This window comes from Macrotis lagotis, chromosome 1 (genome assembly GCF_037893015.1).
Source record: "Macrotis lagotis isolate mMagLag1 chromosome 1, bilby.v1.9.chrom.fasta, whole genome shotgun sequence".
NCBI lineage: Eukaryota > Metazoa > Chordata > Mammalia > Peramelemorphia > Peramelidae > Macrotis > Macrotis lagotis.
Window position 1 is genome coordinate 766,142,526 of NC_133658.1, and position 20,737 is coordinate 766,163,262.

At 36.2% G+C, this 20,737-nt stretch overlaps 1 protein-coding gene across 1 annotated transcript in view; it reads left to right on the top strand.

Annotated features, from left to right (window-relative positions):
• The first annotated feature begins 19,140 nt into the window (after positions 1-19,140).
• The window catches only part of ENDOD1 (endonuclease domain containing 1), a 36,334-nt gene continuing 34,737 nt past the window's right edge, over positions 19,141-20,737 (top strand). Inside the window, exon 1 of the mRNA XM_074216491.1 lies at positions 19,141-19,587. Within this exon, the coding sequence (XP_074072592.1) occupies positions 19,291-19,587 (297 nt within the window). The 5' untranslated portion in view covers positions 19,141-19,290. The remainder of the gene's footprint in view (positions 19,588-20,737) is intronic.

Here is a 20,737-nt window from a genome sequence, read left to right on the forward strand (position 1 = left end):
TTCCAATTTCCTTCTCTAGATACCTAGTTTAACCCCAGCAGAAAGTATTAAAGATTGGGAGTTGCTTCCCATTCCCATTTCAATTCCCATGGTCACCTCCACCCAGTGCTTTATTATTATTATTATTATTATTATTATTATTATTATTATTATTATTATTATTATTCATTGTAATCTTAAACACAAAATGAAAAAAGAACATTTTAAAATACACAGCAGAAAAATAATAAAGGATTCAATACAGAACAATAAATTTCCGTTTCATGAACACCTATGTAATAAATCTTACATATTTTTTTAAAGTTTTTGCAAAGCAAATGGAGTTAAGTGGTTTGCCCAAGGCCACACAGCTAGGTAATTATTAAGTGTCTGAGGTCAGATTTGAACTCAGGTACTCCTGACTCCAGGGCCGGTGCTCTTTCCACTGTGCCACCTAGCTGCCACTATATATTGTTTTCAAAGCAACCCAGCTTTTCTGTGCTGTTTTCTTTTGAATTTTACTATGCATTTTTTATTTTATTCTCCTTCCTCCTCTTACCCCTACCTAGAGAAGGCTCTAAATACATGTATGTAAATAAATAAATATATAAGTATATATATATATATACATATACACATATATTATACATATATACAAATATGTAAGACTAAATTATGCATATTTCTAGTGTCAGTTCTTTCTCTGGTGGTAGATAGCATCTTCCTTCATAGGTCCAAGTCTTTCCTTGTTTTTTCTAAATCAATCAGCTCATAATTTCATACATCACAGCAATATTCCTTTAACATCATATACCAAGCTTGTTAGACATTCCCCAAATGAAGAGCATCTATCACTTTAGTAAATCTGATAGGTGTAGATGATATCTCAAAGTTACTTTATTTTTTTCTAATCAATAATGATTTAAAGCATTTTCTCATATTATTATATATAGCCTTCATTCTTCATCAGAGAACTGTTCATTCCTTTGACCATATGTAAGGCTGCCAAGAGAAGTGTTAATTGACTAGAACTTTCCCAAATCCTATTTGGTGATTATTAGAGATTCCTTCCTTGGATGTTAAGCAATCCCTGAGACATTTGTACTGTTCCTTAAACTTCAACCATTTTATTCCTAGGGCAAATTTTATATGGTGGAAAAGTCCTCTTTGTCTTGTCCTGAAGTCCTTGTGCCACAGAGCCCTATGGCTCTGCATAGTTATTTTCTTAAAGTCTTTGTGCCCTTTAACCAAATCCTTAGAATTTTCTTGAGGAAAATTCTTTGACTGTTATAGCAATTGACAATTACCCTAAAAGATAATGGAAGTATAGCCCTTAGCATTTTTTGAGTCGCAGTAGAACCACCAAAAGGGGTAACAGATTTGCTATACTTTTTCCCCATCCCCAATAAACATACACAAGCTCTCTCTCTCTCTCTCTCTCTCTCTCTCTCTCTCTCTCTCTCTCTCTCTGTGTGTGTGTGTGTGTGTGTGTGTGTGTGAGAGAGAGAGAGAGAGAGAGAGAGAGAGAGAGAGAGAGAGAGAGAAATGTAAATCCTGAAGACACCGCTTCCAAGTAACTACTCTGGGAAGTGTTTAAATGCCAACATTTTTGTATAACAAAATGATGTGACTGATATTATGTTGCTAATATTAGGTTTTATAACAGATGCATTATGAAAGCGCCTCTGACCATGTGCATGGCAGACCAATAATTCACAAGAAGAAATTCCAAAATGTATTCTCAATGACTATATTGAGAAAACTCTAGGGAAGGGGTGAGGAGAGACAGATTGTGCTATGACAGAGTAAATTAGGCATCTGAGCTTGAATGGAGTTGGAACCAAGGAGGTCAATTTGAGACACATGAGAAAAATAGCAAGAACTTTTTCGAAAACTCAAATGATGATAATATTCCTTTGATTTGTATATTTTTCTTACTTTTATAATTTCATTAAATCCTTACAACATTGTGAGGCATGTAGTATGACTTTTTTATGTCCTCATATACAAATGAGGAATCTGAAGGTCAGAGAGGTTCACTGACTTAAGTTAAACAATTAGTATGGGATGAAGCCAGGACTGGATTCTAGTGATCTCTTCACTGTATAATACTGAAAGTGACAGATTTTCAGAGTGCTCTCATGAAACAGAATTCCAAAGTTTTTGATCAAACACACCACTTAGAAAAAATTTTTGAACCTCCTCACTGTATATGTATATGTATATGTGTATATGTATATGTATATGTAAATGTATATGTATATGTATATGTACATGGAAGTAACTAACATAATGATGTCATTTTGTTCTTCTTCAATAACAAAGAATGAGTTACTTCAATAATGAAGGACAAGAACCAACCAACACATGTATAGATGTACTGTAAATATGTATATTATATATATATATACTTACTTATATTTATATACATGTGTGAATCTATATCTATAGCTATAGCTATACTTACTTATATTTATTTATATACATGTGTGAATCTATGTCTATGTCTATATCTATATCATCTATATCTATATCTATATCTATCTATATCTATATCTATACTTACTTATATTTATTTATATATGTGTGTGAATCTATGTCTATGTCTATGTCTATATCTATATCTATATCTATATCTATATCTATATCTATATGCCTATCCCAAAGCTAGCCATATGTAAGACTCTTTTATTATATACAATTTTACTAAAAATATGTATGTCATATAACTTATACAAAATAGACATTTTTAAAGAATGAGATAAAGATCGAACAATATGTGATCCTGGAATTAACAGGAAACCAATACAGCTTATTGAGTAAGGAAGTGACCCAGCCAAATAAAGTCTAGCAAAATCATTTTGGTAGCAGTGTGGAGGATAGATTGGAGAGAAGAGAGACTTGAGGGAAAGAATATTATTGGGCAGCTATTACAATAATCTTTATGAGAATAGTTGTGTGAGAGGGGAGAAGAGTTTACAGAAGAAATATTATAGAGATGAAAAAAGACATGATTTTGTATCTGAATAGATAACTGGGATAAATAAGAGTGAGAAGTCAAAGCTGACACCATATTTTTGAAACTAAGTGACAGAAAAGTTAGTAGTAAGGAAAGAAAATGCAATAAAATATGAATGATCACAACCCATCCAAGCCTGTTCAAGCTGTATCACTCACTCTACTATAATGAAATGCTACCCATGCTTGCCATGGAGAACAGCATTGTCCATTCTAGGCAGCATTTGCTTATTGACTTGGTGGGGCATGGTATGAATATGTTGTGACATGCTGGATTTTGCCTGGGCAATGACTTGCTTGAGTGGACAGGTCAGTTATAATTGCCCCAAGAGGCTGGCAGCCAGGAACTTGAATGCTGGGGAACAGAGAGGGAGAGAGATGATAAGGATTGTTTATGTTAGAGAAAAGGCTCATGGTTTAGACTTTAGTTTCCTCATCTATAAAATAAAGTGACTGGACTAGATGGCCTCTGATGTTCCTTCCAACTCTGATGATCCTATGATCCTTAGCAATTCTTCTCTTGGTTTTTCTACAAATTCTCCCCTTTCCCAATAGGATGGAGTTCTTTCATTAATTCTGTTAATATTAAATTAGTTTACAAATTGATTGATTTCATAGATCTCATTGAATCAATCCAGCTGTCCATCTGTTTATCATGTAGTGTCACTTACTGTATGACTAATATACTTCCTTTCTGGTCCTTTAAGTTTTTTGATACTTAAAAAGAGCTATTTCTTGGGGCAGTTAGGTGTATAAAGGATAAAGCATTAACCCTAGGGTCAGAAGGACCTTAGTTCAAATGTAATTTCAGATACTAACTAGCTGTGTGACTCTGAACAAGTCACTTGACCCCCAACTACTTCCCAAAATTGTTATTTCTCATGTACAGGGGTAATGTGGGTACTGTGATAAAAAAAAATCTACTCATATTGACTATACCATATAATTTTGATTTTTCAATATAGAATCACAAGGAATTTGCTGGTATTACCAAGCAAGCTTTTATGACATGGAGCAGTTTCAGATCGTTGCAGAGATTGTGCAGTTTCCCAAATGTGATCAAAATCCATTTCATCCTCCTTTTTAATCCTGAACTCCCAGCTCAGTATCCATCTATATTTATCTAGCTACCTATAGCAAGGTACTGATGTTCTATTTAATCAGTCAGCAAGAATGTATTAAGGCTCAACTATGTCCAGAAACAAGATCAGTACCTGGGACATTGTTGGCCTTTTTAATGTAGCATACAGTTTATTTAATATAGCATTTATGGAATATATAACATATTTATTGTAATGAACTTCTTTTGTAGTATAGTGAACCCCTCTCAGAATAACATTTTTTTAAAATGCAAAAATAAAATACATAAGATTACAAAGGAAACCAATTATATTAAAGTATAGTTATCGAAATATTTAAAATACAAGTTCATAGACCCCAGGTTGAGAACCCCTATTCTACTGGGACTGTCTATTATGACAATCCCAAATACCTAGGATGATGTGGGTATTTGATGGGTCATTGAATAAGGGTATAGTTTGGTATAGTATAGCAAGGTTATAGTTTGTATCTCAAATAGAATTTTGTTTTATCTTAATATGTGCATGGGACAGCTAGGTAGCATGGTAAATAGAGTGCTAGACCTGGAGTCAGGATGATTCATCTTCCTGAATTCAAATGTGGCCTTAGACCTTAGCTGTGTGATCCTGTACAAGTCACGTAACCCTGTTTGTCTCAGTTTCCTAATCTGCAAAAGGAGCTAGAGAAGGAAATGGCAAACTAGTCTAGTATCTTTGCCAACAAAACCCTAAATGGGGTCATGAAGAGTCAAGCATGACTAAAAATGACTAAACTACAAACATGTACGTGTGGGAGACATCTCATCATAGAGATCCTTTTAGGTTACATTTTGTTGTGTTCATGGAAATGCTTTTTTTGTTTTGAAAATAGAGGTCTTATATTCCCTATCCTTTTCAACCAATTGTGACATAGGATCATCTAGGTCTTCCTGATTCCAGGCCCAGCATTTTAAATCACTGCCCCACATTACTGCTCCCATCCCTACCATTCACACATAAGCAGTCTCATAAAGATTTTATAGAAATAGAAACAAGAAAATTGGTCTAAATAATTCCTTAAAGCACTTTCCAACTCTTACTTTATCACACTACTAAACAAATAATGCTGGTAAGTAGTTAATAAATTGTTCTCTGGGGTAAAAAGAAAGGTATCCATGACATATTTTTAATGTTAATTTGCATTATTTAAATTTCTCCATCACTTTCCTAAGTCTAGACAATCAGTAAAACAATAAAGTCCAGATTTATGTAATGTTTGCCCAATTCAAAAGTGTGAAGGCTTACATTGAAAACTCTATAAGTAGCATTCCTGTTCACTAAGCATATGTATTGATAGGTTTTTAAATTAATTTTTTTCAAAATACATGAAAAAATAGTTTTCAACATTCATTTTTTTTAAGGTTTTTGCAAGGCAAATGGGGTTAGGTGGCTTGCCTAAGGCCACACAGCTAGGTAATTATTAAGTGTCTGAGGCGGGATTTGAACTCAGGTACTCCTCACTCCAGGGCCGGTGCTCTATCCACTGCACCACCTAGCCATCCCTCAACATTCATTTTTTGCTGAGATTTTGAGTTACACCTTTTTTCTCCTTCCCTCCATTCCCTCCCCCTCCCCTTGATATCGAGTAATCTGATATAGGCAATGTATGTATAACTATGCTGAACATGTTTCCACATTAGTCATATTGTGAAAGTAGAAACAGAATAAAAGGGAGGTAAAACCCTCCCATCTAGAGCCATCTCCAGTCTCTAGAAGGAAAAGGGCAGCAAATGTTTTTGCATAGCACTCCCTCTCACTCAAATCCAATTCATGTGCATGTTGTGATATCACCTTCCTAATGTCATGGGCTTCTTCAAGAATGGAGGACAAAAAAACAACAGAATTGGCATAGTATACACCTCAGAGGGGTTTCATTAGGATCAAATGAGATAGGACATGTAAAGTACATCTAAATGTGAGAAGGGAAAAAATATAAAACATAAAATAAATTTAAAAAATTGAAAATAGTATACTTTGGTCTGCCTTCAGATACCATGGTTCTTTCCTTGACTTGTGATGGTATTTTTCCACCACAAGTTATTGGAAGTTACTGCTTTCTTCTTGGTTACTTTTTAAAAATAATAATGTATCTGTGATCTTTTTCTTTCATTTGGAAACTTCCCTTCTATAACATATCATGAAAATGAAATACCCAATGCCTTTAAAGTGAGAATGATACTCTCTTATACTCTGGAAAGTGACTATAGGTAGTTAGAAGTGTGATGAAAAGCTACTACTTCTTCAAAATTTATATTTCTGTTATATGGCAGCTACATGCCAAAGCTGTATTTCTTCTGTATATATTTGCCTTGTTCCTGTTGTTCTTCTCAACCACCTCCTAAATACCTTCATTCCATTCTCTCATAGTCCATAGAACTGTAAAGATGTAGATCATAAATGTGCTGGTTTCTCTTTTGTCCCTGGCAGAAGTAAATTGGCACTAAAATGTCAACAGATAGTTAATGATAGTTCACATTTATAATAGATCTTTAAGGCTTATAACACTTTCTTCTTAGTGAGCAGGTTATTAATAAAAGTATTTATTACTTTTTGGTGAGAAAACAGAGTCTGACACTAAGTTTCATGGTCCCATAGAAAGTGTCTGCAACAGGATTTGAACTCAGGTCTCCTGACTCAATGCCTCATTTCTCTCCAACAGATGAGATAGTTTCACAGCATAGTATAGTTTCACAGTATATATATGTATATATTTATATTAATATATATATATATATATATATATTTATATTAGAAGGATCATTGGATCCAGAGTTAGGTGAGACCTGGACTCAACTTCCACTTCTGACTCTTTTTGTGCCTCATCTTCCTCATGTGTGGAATGGAAGGGTTGTACTAGAATCTAGTCCAAATAAAGTTTTACTGAATTTTTAAAATGTAAAAAACTATTCTTAGCTCACAAAAAACAGACTTTGGATTGTGTCACTTTTAATCCCTGGACTTTCTAAGGTCCATTCTGGCTCTAAATCTGTGGTTTGTGATACATGTAATCTCTCTAAGCTTCAACTTTGAATTTCTAAAATATAGCTTGATGTCGAAGTGGATAGGGGTTGGTCCTGAAGTCAGGAGGACCTGAGTTAAATCTGACCTCAGATACTAACCAGCTGTGTGACCTTGGGCAAGTCATTTAACTCTGACTGCCTCCTATCTAGTGCCATCTCCAGTCATCCTGATTCATATCTGGGCCTAGAAGAAAAAAGGGCAGCTGATGACCTTGCTTAGCACTCCCTCTCACTCAAATCCAATTCATGTGCATGTCGTGATATCACCTTCCTAATGTCATGGTCTTCTTTAAGAATGAAGAACAGGGGTGGCTAGGTGGTGCAGAGGATAGAGTACCAGTCCTGGAGTCAGGAGTACCTGAGTTCAAATATGACCTCAGACAATAATCACCTAGCTGTGTGGCCTTGGGCATGCCACTTAACCCCATTGCTTTGCAAAAACTAAAAAAAAAAAAAGACAAAGGGGTGGCTAGGTGGTACAGTAGATAGAGCACCAGCCCTGGAGTCAGGAGTACCTGAGTTCAAATCCAGCCTCAGACACTTAATAATTACCTAACTGTGTGGCCTTGAGCAAGCCACTTAAGCCAACAATGCCTTGCAAAAACCTAACCCCCACCAAAAAAAAAACAGCACCGGCATAGTATGTACCTCAGAGTGGTGTCATTAGGATCAAATGAGATAGGATATGCAAAGCACATATAAATGTGACTATCATTATTAAGCTATTTTCCCCACTTCATCTAAACAGGTTTTCTTATTATTCCATACATTGAATATTCCTTCACCTCTAGAGGTAGTTGTAGCATAATGATAAGTAGTGATGGGTTGGGAAGCAGGAAGATCTGAATTCAAAACCAGCTTCAGGTGCTTACTGCAAAATTACCCTGGGCAAGTCCTCTAACCTCTACTTGCTAAGTTTCCTCAACTATAAAATAAGCTGGAGAAGGAAATGGCAAACCACTCCAGTATCTTTTATCAAGGAAATCACAAAATGGGATCACAGAGTCAGACACAACTGATCTGACTGCTCAACGACAATAATAACCTCAAATATAAAAATTAGGATAATAATTGCATTTATCCAGCAGGGTAGTTGTGAGGTTCTGGTGAGAAAACTTTTGTAAAATTGTAGGTCCTACTATTTAATTTTACCCTTCCTCTTCACTATCATCTCTCTGCCTTTGTCATGGTTGTCCCTATACCTGAATAACAACAACCCTACAGCTCTAATTTGTAGGTTACTTTAAGGTTTTCAAGATGCTTGACATATGTTACCTAATTTAATGAGAAGGAATGCCTTTCCTCCTCAGTTCAGCCTTTAAGAGTCCCTGGTTTCCTCCAAAGCTCAGCTCAAATGTCTGTTCTTAAATGATTGTGTCCTCCCTACAGTTTTCTTTCACAGAGCATTCAGGAGGATCTGGATGAGCCAGGTCTCCTGCCAAGTTCTACAGGCTTGTTTTCCCTTAACCAATTTTTTTTTTGTTACCTGAGGCAACACTGCTTGTGATCTATCTCCTCTATAATGTCTGACAAATTAGCATATTTTAAAAACCAGTGCTGTGCTTTCAGTCAGATCCCTTTCCATTTGGCAAGAAGGAGGAAAAAGATGAAGTGTTTACTGGTTGAGGTAGTTTCTAGCATTTTTCAGTTTCAATATGGGGTCAACTTTTCTATCAGTTACACTGTTGTAAGAAAAAGATTCATGTCTTTACTTTTGCTTATTCCCATTTTCTTAATTGATACCTTTTAAAATTATATAAATATACTTTTTTTCTAATTTGTTAGTGATTTTAACCTTTACTTCAATTGCTACTATGATTTCTACCAGCCACTGATTCTGAAATAATTATCACATCACCAGCCATACTTTTTCCTGTCTGTTGATAGGTATTTATTAAGTCTACCATTAACTGATCAGTCAACAAAATATAGTCTATTCTGTCCATTGGGAAAGGCTCAATACTCTCTAATACTCTGGAAAGCGACTATGGGTAGTTATAAGTGTGATGAAAAGCTACTACTTCTTCAAAATTTATATTTCTATTATATGGCAGCTACATACCAAAGTAGATAGAGCACCAGGACTGCAGTCATGAATAAATGAGTTAATCTGGCCTCAGATACTTTCTAGCTGAGTGACTCTGGGAAAATTACTTTACCCTGTCTGCCTCAGTTTCTCATCTGTGAAATGAACTAAAGATAGAAACGTCAAACTTCTCTAGTATCTTTGTGAAGAAATCTCCAATTGGAGACATGAAGTTTTGGATATGACTGAAAAAACAACTGAACAACAGATTCATTTTTTGGTGAGAAGTAGGAATGGAACTTGCATTTATTTGGTCTAATCTTATTTACACATATGTTTATATAATGGATTTTTGGTCGTGGTGATGGTGGTGTTTCCTTTCCTTTGGCAGTGATGGTGGTTCAGTGGTTAGAACACTGGCATTGGAGACAGGAAGAGCTGAGGTCAAATCCAGCCTTCTATACTTATTAGCTGTGAGATAGTCACCTAACCTCTGTTGGTTTCAGGTGGGAATAATAATAATAATAATAATAATAATAATAATAATAAACAATAGTACCTATTTCCCAGAGATGTGGTGAGGATACTATTTTTAAAGTAATAAGTACAGTGGCAGGGACAAAGTGAGCACTTAAAAGAGGTTTATTTGTTTCCCTCCCAGTGCCAGAATTTTAATGTAATACATTTCAGCCCTTAAGCAATAAGATGAAATGATTACTAAAGAAGTTCATTTTCCATTTTTAATTTTGCATTCGTAGGAAAAATGACTTGAAGCTGTTGGTATCTTTAGGGATCTGAGGAAAAGGAAGATTTTTTTTTTAAATTTTGCCTACATGTGCAAAAAATATTTATAGCAGTTCTTTCTGTAGTGAAAACTAAGGGGATGCCCATCAATTGGGAAAGGTTGAACAGATTGTGGTATATAAATGTGATGGAATGCTATTGTCCTGTTGCTTTTGTTTGTCCTTTGTTCTTGAAGAGGACTATGTCATCAGGGAGGTGATGTATGACAAGCAAGTGAACTGGCTAAGTGAAGGAGGGCTGAACAAAGTCACCAGTCTCACTCTGTCCTCCAGAGCCATCTGGGTCCAATGGCAAGACATAGATCAGGACAACTGGAGGCGGCTCTGAAGGCACTGGGAGACCTTGGCTTTTTTAAGTTAAGGTCTTAAACAGATCTCAGTGACTGAGGCATTGAGAAAAAGAGGTAAGGAATGAGGAAAGAGATGATTTCAAAAGGTCATAGAAAGGCTTATATAAATTGATAGAATAAAATAAACAAAACTAGATGAAACATTTATACTATATCAATATTATATAAATGAAATATTTTATAAATGATAAAGAATGAAATAATGACCTAAGAGAACAATTTATGGTGTATAACAGCAACATTATAAAGACGAATAACTTGAAAGCTACAAGAACTGTAATCAATGTAGTGATCATTCATAATTCCAGAGGACCAATGATGAAACATGCTATCTGTGACAGAGGCCATAGGTTTAGAGGGCAGAATGAGACAAATATATTTTCTTACACAGTCAGTGAGGAAATTAGTTTTGCTTGATTGTGCATGTTTTGTTTTTCTTTTCTTTTTTTTCCAGTGGGGTGGAAGGTGAAGAATTTTGCTCATTTTAAAAATATGGAAATCGGTGGAGGTACTACAGATATAAAATGCTGCCTGCCCTTTGAGATAAGATCAATGTAATTATTAGTCTTATTTAACTTTTAACTTTTATTTTGTTTTAAGAGACTGCTTATAATATGGGATCTATAAATGTTTATAATGTGAAAAATAATACATCAGGAAGCTTTAAAAAAAAGAAAGCTCAGGAGAGCTACTTCAAACTTTGTCAATCTGCAATTACTTGGCTTATGGAATTTCAGCTCTATTTTCTGAAATACTTACACAGTCATGTAGAGATTCTCCTGACAAAGTTAAACTCCTTTTTAACAAAATTAACTTAATGACTCCTTTGTTTAGCATTGGTGATATTTCTCTAATGACCTGTGACTTCACCTTACCCTGAGCACTCACTGGTCCTTTAATGTCACATATTCTTTGAAAATAAATGAATAATATATATAGGAGGGTTAGCCTGAGCTAGCCTTGAACTCGGTATTTTAATGAATGATTGGCCACCAAATACAGTTGGAGAGTTGTTTGCTGAGTTAAATAGAGAGAAAGCAAGGTCATACTTCAGTTTCTTAGATAAAGGGAACCTAGGTGGAACAGTGGATAGAGCACCATCCCTGGAGGCAAGAGGGCCATAGTTCAAATCTGGCCTCATCTGCTTGAAACTTACTAGCTGTGCAACTGTGGGCAAGTCACTTAACACTGATTACCTCAAATCCAGGGGCTTCACCAGTCATGCTAATCCCTATCTGGCCACTAGGCCCAGATGGCTCTGGAGGAGAAAGTGAGGATGGTGACTTTACACATTTTTCCCTCACTCAAAGCCAATTTACTTGCATGTCATAGAATCACTGTCATGGTCTGTTTCAAGATGAAAGACAAACATCATCAGCTTGGATAAAAATCCCAGTCTTATGGATCTTCAGAGAACCATTTACCTCATCAAACCACAATGCCACAAAAGAAGGGAGATCTCTATGGCCCCAGGGATAGTAGGAAATAGAGACAGAAGTAGACCAAGGAGACATTGGTTCATGAAGGAGGAATGTGAGAAGGTAGAGTGGAACTGTAGCAACGAGTGCATGAGAGATGATTTCCTAGTCAGGCAGACTCCTGAGCCAGGGGAAGAGTTAATAAACAATATTAAGCTTCTGGATCAAGTGGAGAAGTTCCTATATTAGTTCCTTTTCTCTATTTCTCTTAGAAGTTTCCAAACTTGAAGCTCTCAAACTTGGGAATCCTTAAATTTGTACCTTGGAATCCTGCATATATTTATTTCTGGCATGAGTTTCTAAGGAAAAAGCTCTCTATGTCTTAAGCTATTACTTCCTAGGATATCTCCCTTCTTTGGCTAGAAATCTTGATTCTGGAATCATTGCTTGGGGCATTCATGTTATCTTCTCCCTCTCCCTTTCCTTTACACAGGAAGTTGGGTTTAAGAAACAGTGTCCTTGACAACCTTCTCAAACTTCATGCAAGGACACTGACCTGACTCATCAAATTATTGCAATAGTCTTCTAACTGGTCTCATTGCCTCAAGTCTTTCCCTATGCCAAACCATCCTCCATACCTGTGCCAAAGTTACTTTTTGAATGTGAAAGCCTGGGTGGAGCCAAGATGGCAGAGTAAAGGCAGGTACTCCTCTGAGTTCTCCCCCAAACCACTCCAAATACACCTAAATAATGACTCTTACCAAATTCTTCAGTGGTACAATCCTCAAAAAGACTGTGTGAAACAATTTTCCAGTCCACGACAACATGGAAGATTGGAAAGAAGGGTCTGTTGCACCATGGTTAGAAAAGACCCACAGTGCAGTCCAGTCTGTGCCAGAGTGAACTAATCCCAGGCATCTAGGAATAGACCACAGGATACCTGAGTCTGTGGTAGCAGGGGTGATTTACAGACCTTTGAGACCAGGAATTGCCAAGGATATTTTGGAAGGTAAACTCTGTCACACCAGGGTGGTGCTTCTAGAGCAGGGGGTTGGAGGGAGATTATAGGGTCTCTTTGCTATCACTGAGGCAGGATTCTGTTTCTTTGTCTATACTCACATGTGTGTCAATTTTCTCATTTATTAGGGAAGTTAGAAGGAGCATATATAGACAAGGCACAGGTGGTAGTTAAATTTGAAGGTATGTTATATTAAAAAGAAGTAGTTAATGGATTAGAGAGGAATGTACTAGGAAAAAGGGAAAGGGAGAAATAGAGGAATAAAAGAGGAAAGATAGAACTTTAGCAATGGAGTGGGGCAAAGGGGGAAGGAGAGGGGAGTGAGAGAGAGCCTTACTGTCATTAGAATTGTCTCAGAGTGGAAATAATATACACACTGATTTGAGTATAGAAATCTATCTTTCCCTAGAAGAAAATAGGAGAGAAAAAGTATGGGAGGAAGTAGGTAAGGAGGGTAGGGTAAATGATAGAAGGGATGGAAGACTGTGGGAGGGCATTAATCAGATGCAAACACTTTTGAGGAAGGACATGGTGAAAGAAGAGAGAGAGAGAATAGAATAAATGGGGGTGGTAGGAACAGAATGGAGGGAAATAGAGTTACCAGTAGTGACTATGGGAAAAATATTGAAACAAGTTTCTCTTATAAAGATGTCATTTCTCAAACATAGAGAATTGAATCAAATTTATAAAAAAAAAAAGAGTCACTCCCCAATTGATAAATTATCAAGACATCTGAACAGTTTTTAGATGAGGTTATCAATACAAATAATTTTAAAATATGTCCTCACTCACTATTGATAGGAGAAATTCAACTTGGAACAATTCCAACATACTACTTTATTCATTATGGATTGATTAATAGAACACAAGGAGAAAATGATGAACATTGGAAGGGATATAAGGAAATTGAGACATTGATGCACTTTGGAGGAGTTGTGAAATGATTTAACAATTCTGTAGAATAATTTGGAAACTGCCCTAAGGATTAAAAACCATTTCTGCCCTTTGGCCTAGTGGGCCACTGCTAGGTCTATCAGAAGAGATGAAAAGAATATTTATAGCAGCTCTTTTCTGGTAGTGGGGAGCTGTAGATTGAGGAAATGCCCATTAGTTGGGGAATGTTTAAACAAACTATGGTATGTTATTGAGATGAAATACTGTTCTACTATGGGAAATGATGAATAGGATGCTCTCAGTAAAAAAAAAAACAAACTTACATGAGCAGATGCAATGGGAATGTACTGTATACCAAGTAACAGCAATAATGGCAAGATGATCAGTTGTGAATGACTTACTTTTTCCTCAGTAATACTGAGACCCAAGAGAACTCTGAAGGACTTATGATAAAGAATGCTGTCCATCCCAAAGACAGAACTGATGGTATCTGAATACAAATTGAAGAATTTTTTTCCATTTTTCTTAAGGTTTGTCTTTTTTGGGGGGAGGGGTATGTTTACTTATGCAAGATGACTATTGTGGTAAGGATTTTCATGACTACACATTTTAAACCTGTATCAATTAACTTGTTTTCTCAATGAGAGAGAGAATGGGTTGGAGAAAGGGAGAGAATTTGGAACTCAGGATTTTGGAAGTGAATGTTGAAACTTGTTTTTGCATGTAACTGGGGAGAAGAGAAGAGAAGAGAAGAGAAGAGAAGAGAAGAGAAGAGAAGAGAAGAGAAGAGAAGAGAAAAGAAAAAGAAAAGAAAAGAAAAGAAAAGAAAAGAAAAGAAAAGAAAAGAAAAGAAGAAAAAGAAAAAGAAAAGCACAAACTTGACTACGTTACCTCCTGTTTGGTAAACTCCATTGTTTCCCTATTATTTCCATTATTATATAGAAAATTCTTTGTCATTTAAAGTTCTTCACAACTTGTCTCCTTTCTGGTCATCTCACTCTGCATATTCTATGATACAACTACACTCTTATTTGCTATTCCTCATGTGATTTTCCATTTCTGGACTCCAAGGCTTTGCACTTGTGATTATAATACTCTACTTTCTCACCATTTCTTAGAATTCTAGCATCCTTTCAAGACTTTCAAGCACCACCTTCTGAAGAAGGAAGGCCTTTCCAGGTTCCCCCAGCTACTAATGGCTTCTTCCATCAGGTTAAATTCCATCTACTCTGTATGTATCTTGTATACACCTAATTTTTACAATATTTTCTCTCATACTGGAATTTAAGCTCCTTTAGGCAAGGTATTATTTCTGCCTTTTGTTGTAACCCCCAATACTAATTAAGTAGCACCTAATAAATACTTGATGATAGATCTTTTGCCAGACAGCACTGAGCCTGTTATATCAGAACAGGGAACAATAGATCTGAAACTAGAAGGGACTTTTACAAATGAGGAAACTAAGTCCCAGGGGATTAAGTGACTTTCCCCAAGTCACATAGGTGGGGAGCATCAAAGTTGGTAATACTGTGAATAATACTGTGAACAGATATTCCTAACCTGGTGTCAAAATACCTTGAAAGCTGTCATCTGGGCTGTGGAAATGGTAATGAAGCCCAGAGAGTGAGTGATCATGCCACCTAAATCCAAGACCATTCACACCCATGTAATAAACTCCTTCAATCATGAACAAGAAGACAGTATGACTGATATAAAGGGCATCATATTATACTGGAAATAGCTCAGACTTTGAGTCAGTCCCATCTCTGCTATTTACTAGCTGTTTGACCTTGGGTGAGTCAATTTACATCCCTGAGACTCAATTTCCTCATCTGTCAAATGAAAACTAATAACTCAGTTGAACATCCTTTTCTAAATATATTTTTCTTCATTTTTCATCTGAACATTTCATATTGTCTGTTTTCCAAGAATTTCCCAATAGGTCCAGAGAATATAAGCAAAACACTATAGACCCATTGGACCTATTGGGAAATTCTTGGAAAACAGACAATATGAAATGTTCAGATGAAAAATGAAGAAAAATATATTTAGAAAAGGATGTTCAATTAAATATTTAATAATTAAGGTATACTTTTCTAGGTACTGTCTATACAAAATGAAATCAGATACAATCCCATTTTCAATGATTTTATAACCTAATAATAAAGATAAAACATACCTATCTTACAGAGAAGATTTTAGAAACAAATCCAGACCAATCACCATACAAAATGATATCAGAAATGTAAGATGTGTTAGGTCACTTCCAGGTTAGGAGTGATGATGATGAAGATGACACCTGAGTTGAACCTGAAAGAAAAGGTGAGAACTTTAAAAGATAATGATTAGTGGGGAGGACATTCATAGGATTAGAAATTTAGAGCTAAAAAGGTTAGATTCTAGAAAGCATCAAATTCAACCAGTTCATCTTAGAAATGTGGAAAGTGAAACTGAAACTGAAAGAGAGTCAGTCACCTGCCTAAGCAAATGTCTGAAAGAGGATTTGAAGCCAGTTTTTCCTAACTACAAAGCCAATTTTTATCCATTCTGCCTCCCAGAAGGAAATAGTAAGAGGAAAGGTAAGAGGACAGGGAAGGACAGGGTCAGAATGGGGGTGTATCATTAATTTGTTTTGCCTTAATATAACAAACTTAAAAGAGAGTAACTGAAAAGCTTGTCTGGAACTAGAATGAGACTGGTCTAGAATGTCAGACTAAAAAGTCTGTCCTTTATTTCTAGGCAATAGGAAGTCAATGAATGTTTTTGAGGCAAGGAATTGATGTGATCTGAGAGTTGTGTTTAAAAAATACTGAGCAAATGTGCAAGATGGATGGGAAAAGGAAAAAACTAGTACATAGATAATCCATGAGAAGTCTACTGCAATAATAGAAGATAGTAGGGGTTTGAACTAGCTTAGTTATAGTGGTAGGAAGAAAGAGAGAATGAAGACAAAGATTTCAGGGACATTTTGAAGATGGAATGGAGAAAATTTGACATCTACTTGTATAGGTAGGTGTATGCCTCAATTGGAGGAGGTTATAGAGAAATGGGAGGGAAGAAAACTTCTTGATATCTTAACAGGTCAAAAGTACTCTTGTCTGGAATTAGTCTCTGGATTCCAAGATTTTACCCAAAGAATAAGTAAATAGCATAAATGTATTAAAGAGGCCCTTAGCATTCATAAAGACTTTTACACTCATAGAAGCAATATCTTCCTGCCTGTTATCTTATCTGAAATTAATTCTCTGAGAGTACCTTTAAATATTACCACCATCTCTAGTTCAATTTGTCTGGAAAAAGAATAACTCTACCCACATTTCAGTTCAATATGACTCATTTTTTTTCCCTTAAGGCTCAAAATCTGGCAGGAACTTTAATCCTCTTACCTCAGCATACCATTTCCTCCTTTATACCAGTAAGTTAAATCTCATTTTTCTTGGGCTTGGCCCTTCCTAGAAAAATAAAGCCAGTGTTATAATTTTCATCTTCTCAGCTCCCTCAGTAATCTCAAGCGACTTAATTCTGTTTCTTAGTGTATTTTTGACAAATGCTAATTTGTTCACCAGCATTCTACAAGTCAAGCCAAGTAAGATATTTCAAAAATAGCAAAATGAATATAAACTTAATAAATTATTTTATTAATTTGAAATTTAAAATTAATTTTAAAATAGTAATATTCTTATTAAGAAACATTATTAAATCTAGTTTTGTAACTATTGCGCATGGACATGAAATAGTGTGTGTGTGTATATATATATATATATATTTATGTATACATACACTAGTCACATAATTTATTCATGATAGAAAAACCTTTATTTATGATGGAAAAAATGAGAGTAGTAATGTGGCATTGAAACCAGTTTTTCTTTGCAGATGTTTGTTGTTTTCAAACTTCTGCCATTTAGCTATGAACTTGATATGGAAATAGTGCTGAAGCCACATGGATGGCTTTTATATAGGAGGCAAATTTTAAGTGGAGCACTGAAGGTGTAAGAGGCATGTGGAAGAAGGTTGTGTGGAGTGTGGCTCATGTACCCAATACATTCAAATAATAATTGATTTAAGGCTAAATCTTTTATCCTCTTTAAGAGTATCAGAATGGGGGCTGCTAGGTGGCACCAGCCCTGGAGTCAGGAGGAGTCAGGATTACCTGAGTTCAAATCAGACACTTAATAATTACCTAGCTGTGTGGCTTTGGGCAAGTGACTTAACCCCATTGCCTTGCAAAAACCTCAAAAAAAAAAAGAGTATCAGAATGCCTCAATATTTTTCAACCCTTTTTGCTCATGATACAATTCTAATTCTTTGCTTAGAGATTTGTGGCTTGCTAAGAGTGGAGAAACCCTTGTAAGTGCATGTGATTACAAAGATAAGTTCCTTACAACTTTTGAGAAATACCAGGATAAATTTTAATGTTTTAATGTCCATAAATATGCCTGAATTTTATTGCTTGCAATTTCATAGAAAGAACACAAAATGTATTTAATACTGTGTCCAGTGGATGGAAGCTAAAATTTAGTAAAAGAAACTTCCAAGAAATCTGGAGCTATCTCAAAAAGGAATGTTATTCAGATTATTTTCTAATACGAATTTTCAAACAAGTTGAGGAACCATTTTATGAAGCTATTATTGAGGTGATTTATGATTTGAATAGGAGGCTAGAGCATATGACCTTTACAGGAGTCCATGATTTTCCTCACCTATTAGGAGGAATGATAGGCTTAAATGACTGATGATTATCTTTTACAATGTAAGTATAAGAGTCAGGAAACTGCTCATTGTTTTTCCATTCTCCAGGCAATTGGGTATCTGATTGTGTTTGGGCATGGGTACCTATATATACATATACAGATTAATTGTAAAATAAGGAGATCAGTACCATGTAACATAAAAAAAATTATTTTTGTTGCCTAATAATCACATTTTTTCCTTTGAAATTTTCCACTGAACTACATGACTGATATATGTCTATATACACATATATGCAGAGAGATTATTCACCAAAAGCATGTATATGTGTGTGTGTATATATATATATATATATATATATATATATATATGTATGTATATGGTATGCAGTCTATATGTAATGCTAAGGTTTGGAATTCTCTCAGCCCTTACAATGTGTCCTGGATAGCACTTTTTCAGGAGACAGATCTGCTATGCACCAAAACCTAGGTTTGTGTCCCCATACTCTGAATATTCTAAATATGCATTCTGCGTCACATTAAAAAACAAAAGGAAAAAAAAAATAAGAAAAGCTCCTTATCTCCCAGAACCCAGGCTTCCTTGAAGCCTTTCTTTCTAGATACACTCTGACAGTCGCAGCCCAAGCCTTTTCAGTCATCTCCAAAGGGGAACCCAAAGGACCAGCCTCCAGCTGCTGATTTGTCTCCGCAGTGGGTGACACCCCACAGCTTCCACGCATTCTGGCGGCGCCCTCCCTGCCTGTAGAAAGAGTCCACTCCCCGAAGGGAAGGGCTGGGTTTCGGATTTCATTTCCCTTGTAAACCGTTCCCAGATTCCGATCCCCTCGCTGGGCTGCTCGGCCGCCGCCCCCCCAGCCTCGGAGCTCGGAGCAGCCCCCCGCCCCGGGAGCTGAGGAGGGAGGAGGGCACGGCCAGTTTCAGGAAGGCCCCCAACATGAGACCAGCATCTCTCCTTCCCCTGGGCAGCCTCTTTGTTTTCTCCTGGCTTGTAGAGGGCAGGCTGGTCCGGGAGGATGAAGCCGGCTTTGCGGAATGTAACAAGTTCTTTTATGAAGAGACCCCGCCTGAAGGACTGGCTGAGCCTTTCCACGTGAAAATCTGTCAAAAATACAAGGGCGAGGAGCGCTTCGCCACCCTCTACAGCATCCGAGAAAAGATACCTGTTTACTCGGCTTTCCGATATGCTGTCCCTGGAGAGAGCAGGGAGCAGGGGTGGATGATCGAACCCCAGGTGAGTCCGACGCCTTTAGAGATACTCTGCAGTGGAACCCGACCAAGCAAGGGGAGGCGGGCAACTGCCTCTGCCTCGGAATAGGTGGGAGGGGGCCTAAATAACAGGAGGGGAGATGGGCAGTGCCCTATGCAACGCTGTGCCTGAAATTGCCTTTGTGTCCAGCCTGAATTCAGATTCTCCTCCCTCACCCCCAAGACTAAAGGCTCTCCTTAAGGAAATTGGAATTTCAGTTCATAAACTTTACTACCTTTTCATCTATCAACTTACATCACTAAGAAATGACAAGAGTAACCATTTGGTTCTTGAGAGGATCTTCTTGACCCAGGGCCTATGAACTTATTTAATTTTTTTTGATAATTATTTCAAAAAAATTGGCTGGTGTATTTAATTTTATACATATTTTGAAATTTTAAAACACTATTCCAAGAAGAGACGGATAGGTTTTATCAGACTGTCAAAGGATCCATGATACATTCACAAAGTTTAAGATCTGCTCTAGACATTTATTTATCTATATGGTTGTTGATGCATGAATGGCTGCTTTTATAAGGTACTCAGCTAGTATAGATCCCATGTGATACCAACATACATGTATAATTTGCATTACAATTTACAAGCTGTGTTCCTGGGAGGTAGAGATAATGTAAAATATGATATGACATAATATAATATTATTTTTTCCTTACTTTACAGACAAGTAGACTAAGTCTCAGAAAGGTTAATGACTTCTGAGGTCAGGAAGCTGGTAGTCAGGTTTTGACCTCAAATTCATTGCTTTCTTTGCTTCCTTAGGTAGAAAGGATAAAAGTAAATGTAGTTGAAAAAAAAATAAAGTGTTATATAACAAAAAAGTTCAGGAGGTTAAAAAGAAAATGTACAATTCTTTTAACTTAGAGACTATGAATATTTAATTAATTTATTCACAATTAAGAAAATTAGGAATTTGGAAGAGTGATTCTTGTTATTCACTGCATTTTATCTTCCATTCAACATTTGGGAAAATAGCAGAAATCAACATGTGAAAGTTCATGTCAAATTAAGAAAAAATTCAAGAAAGTTTTGGATTTAAAAAAATATAACAAGGGTAGGGGAATTTCTTCTATTGGTTTGCTAGGAAAGACAAAATAATTTTCCCCAGTTCATCATT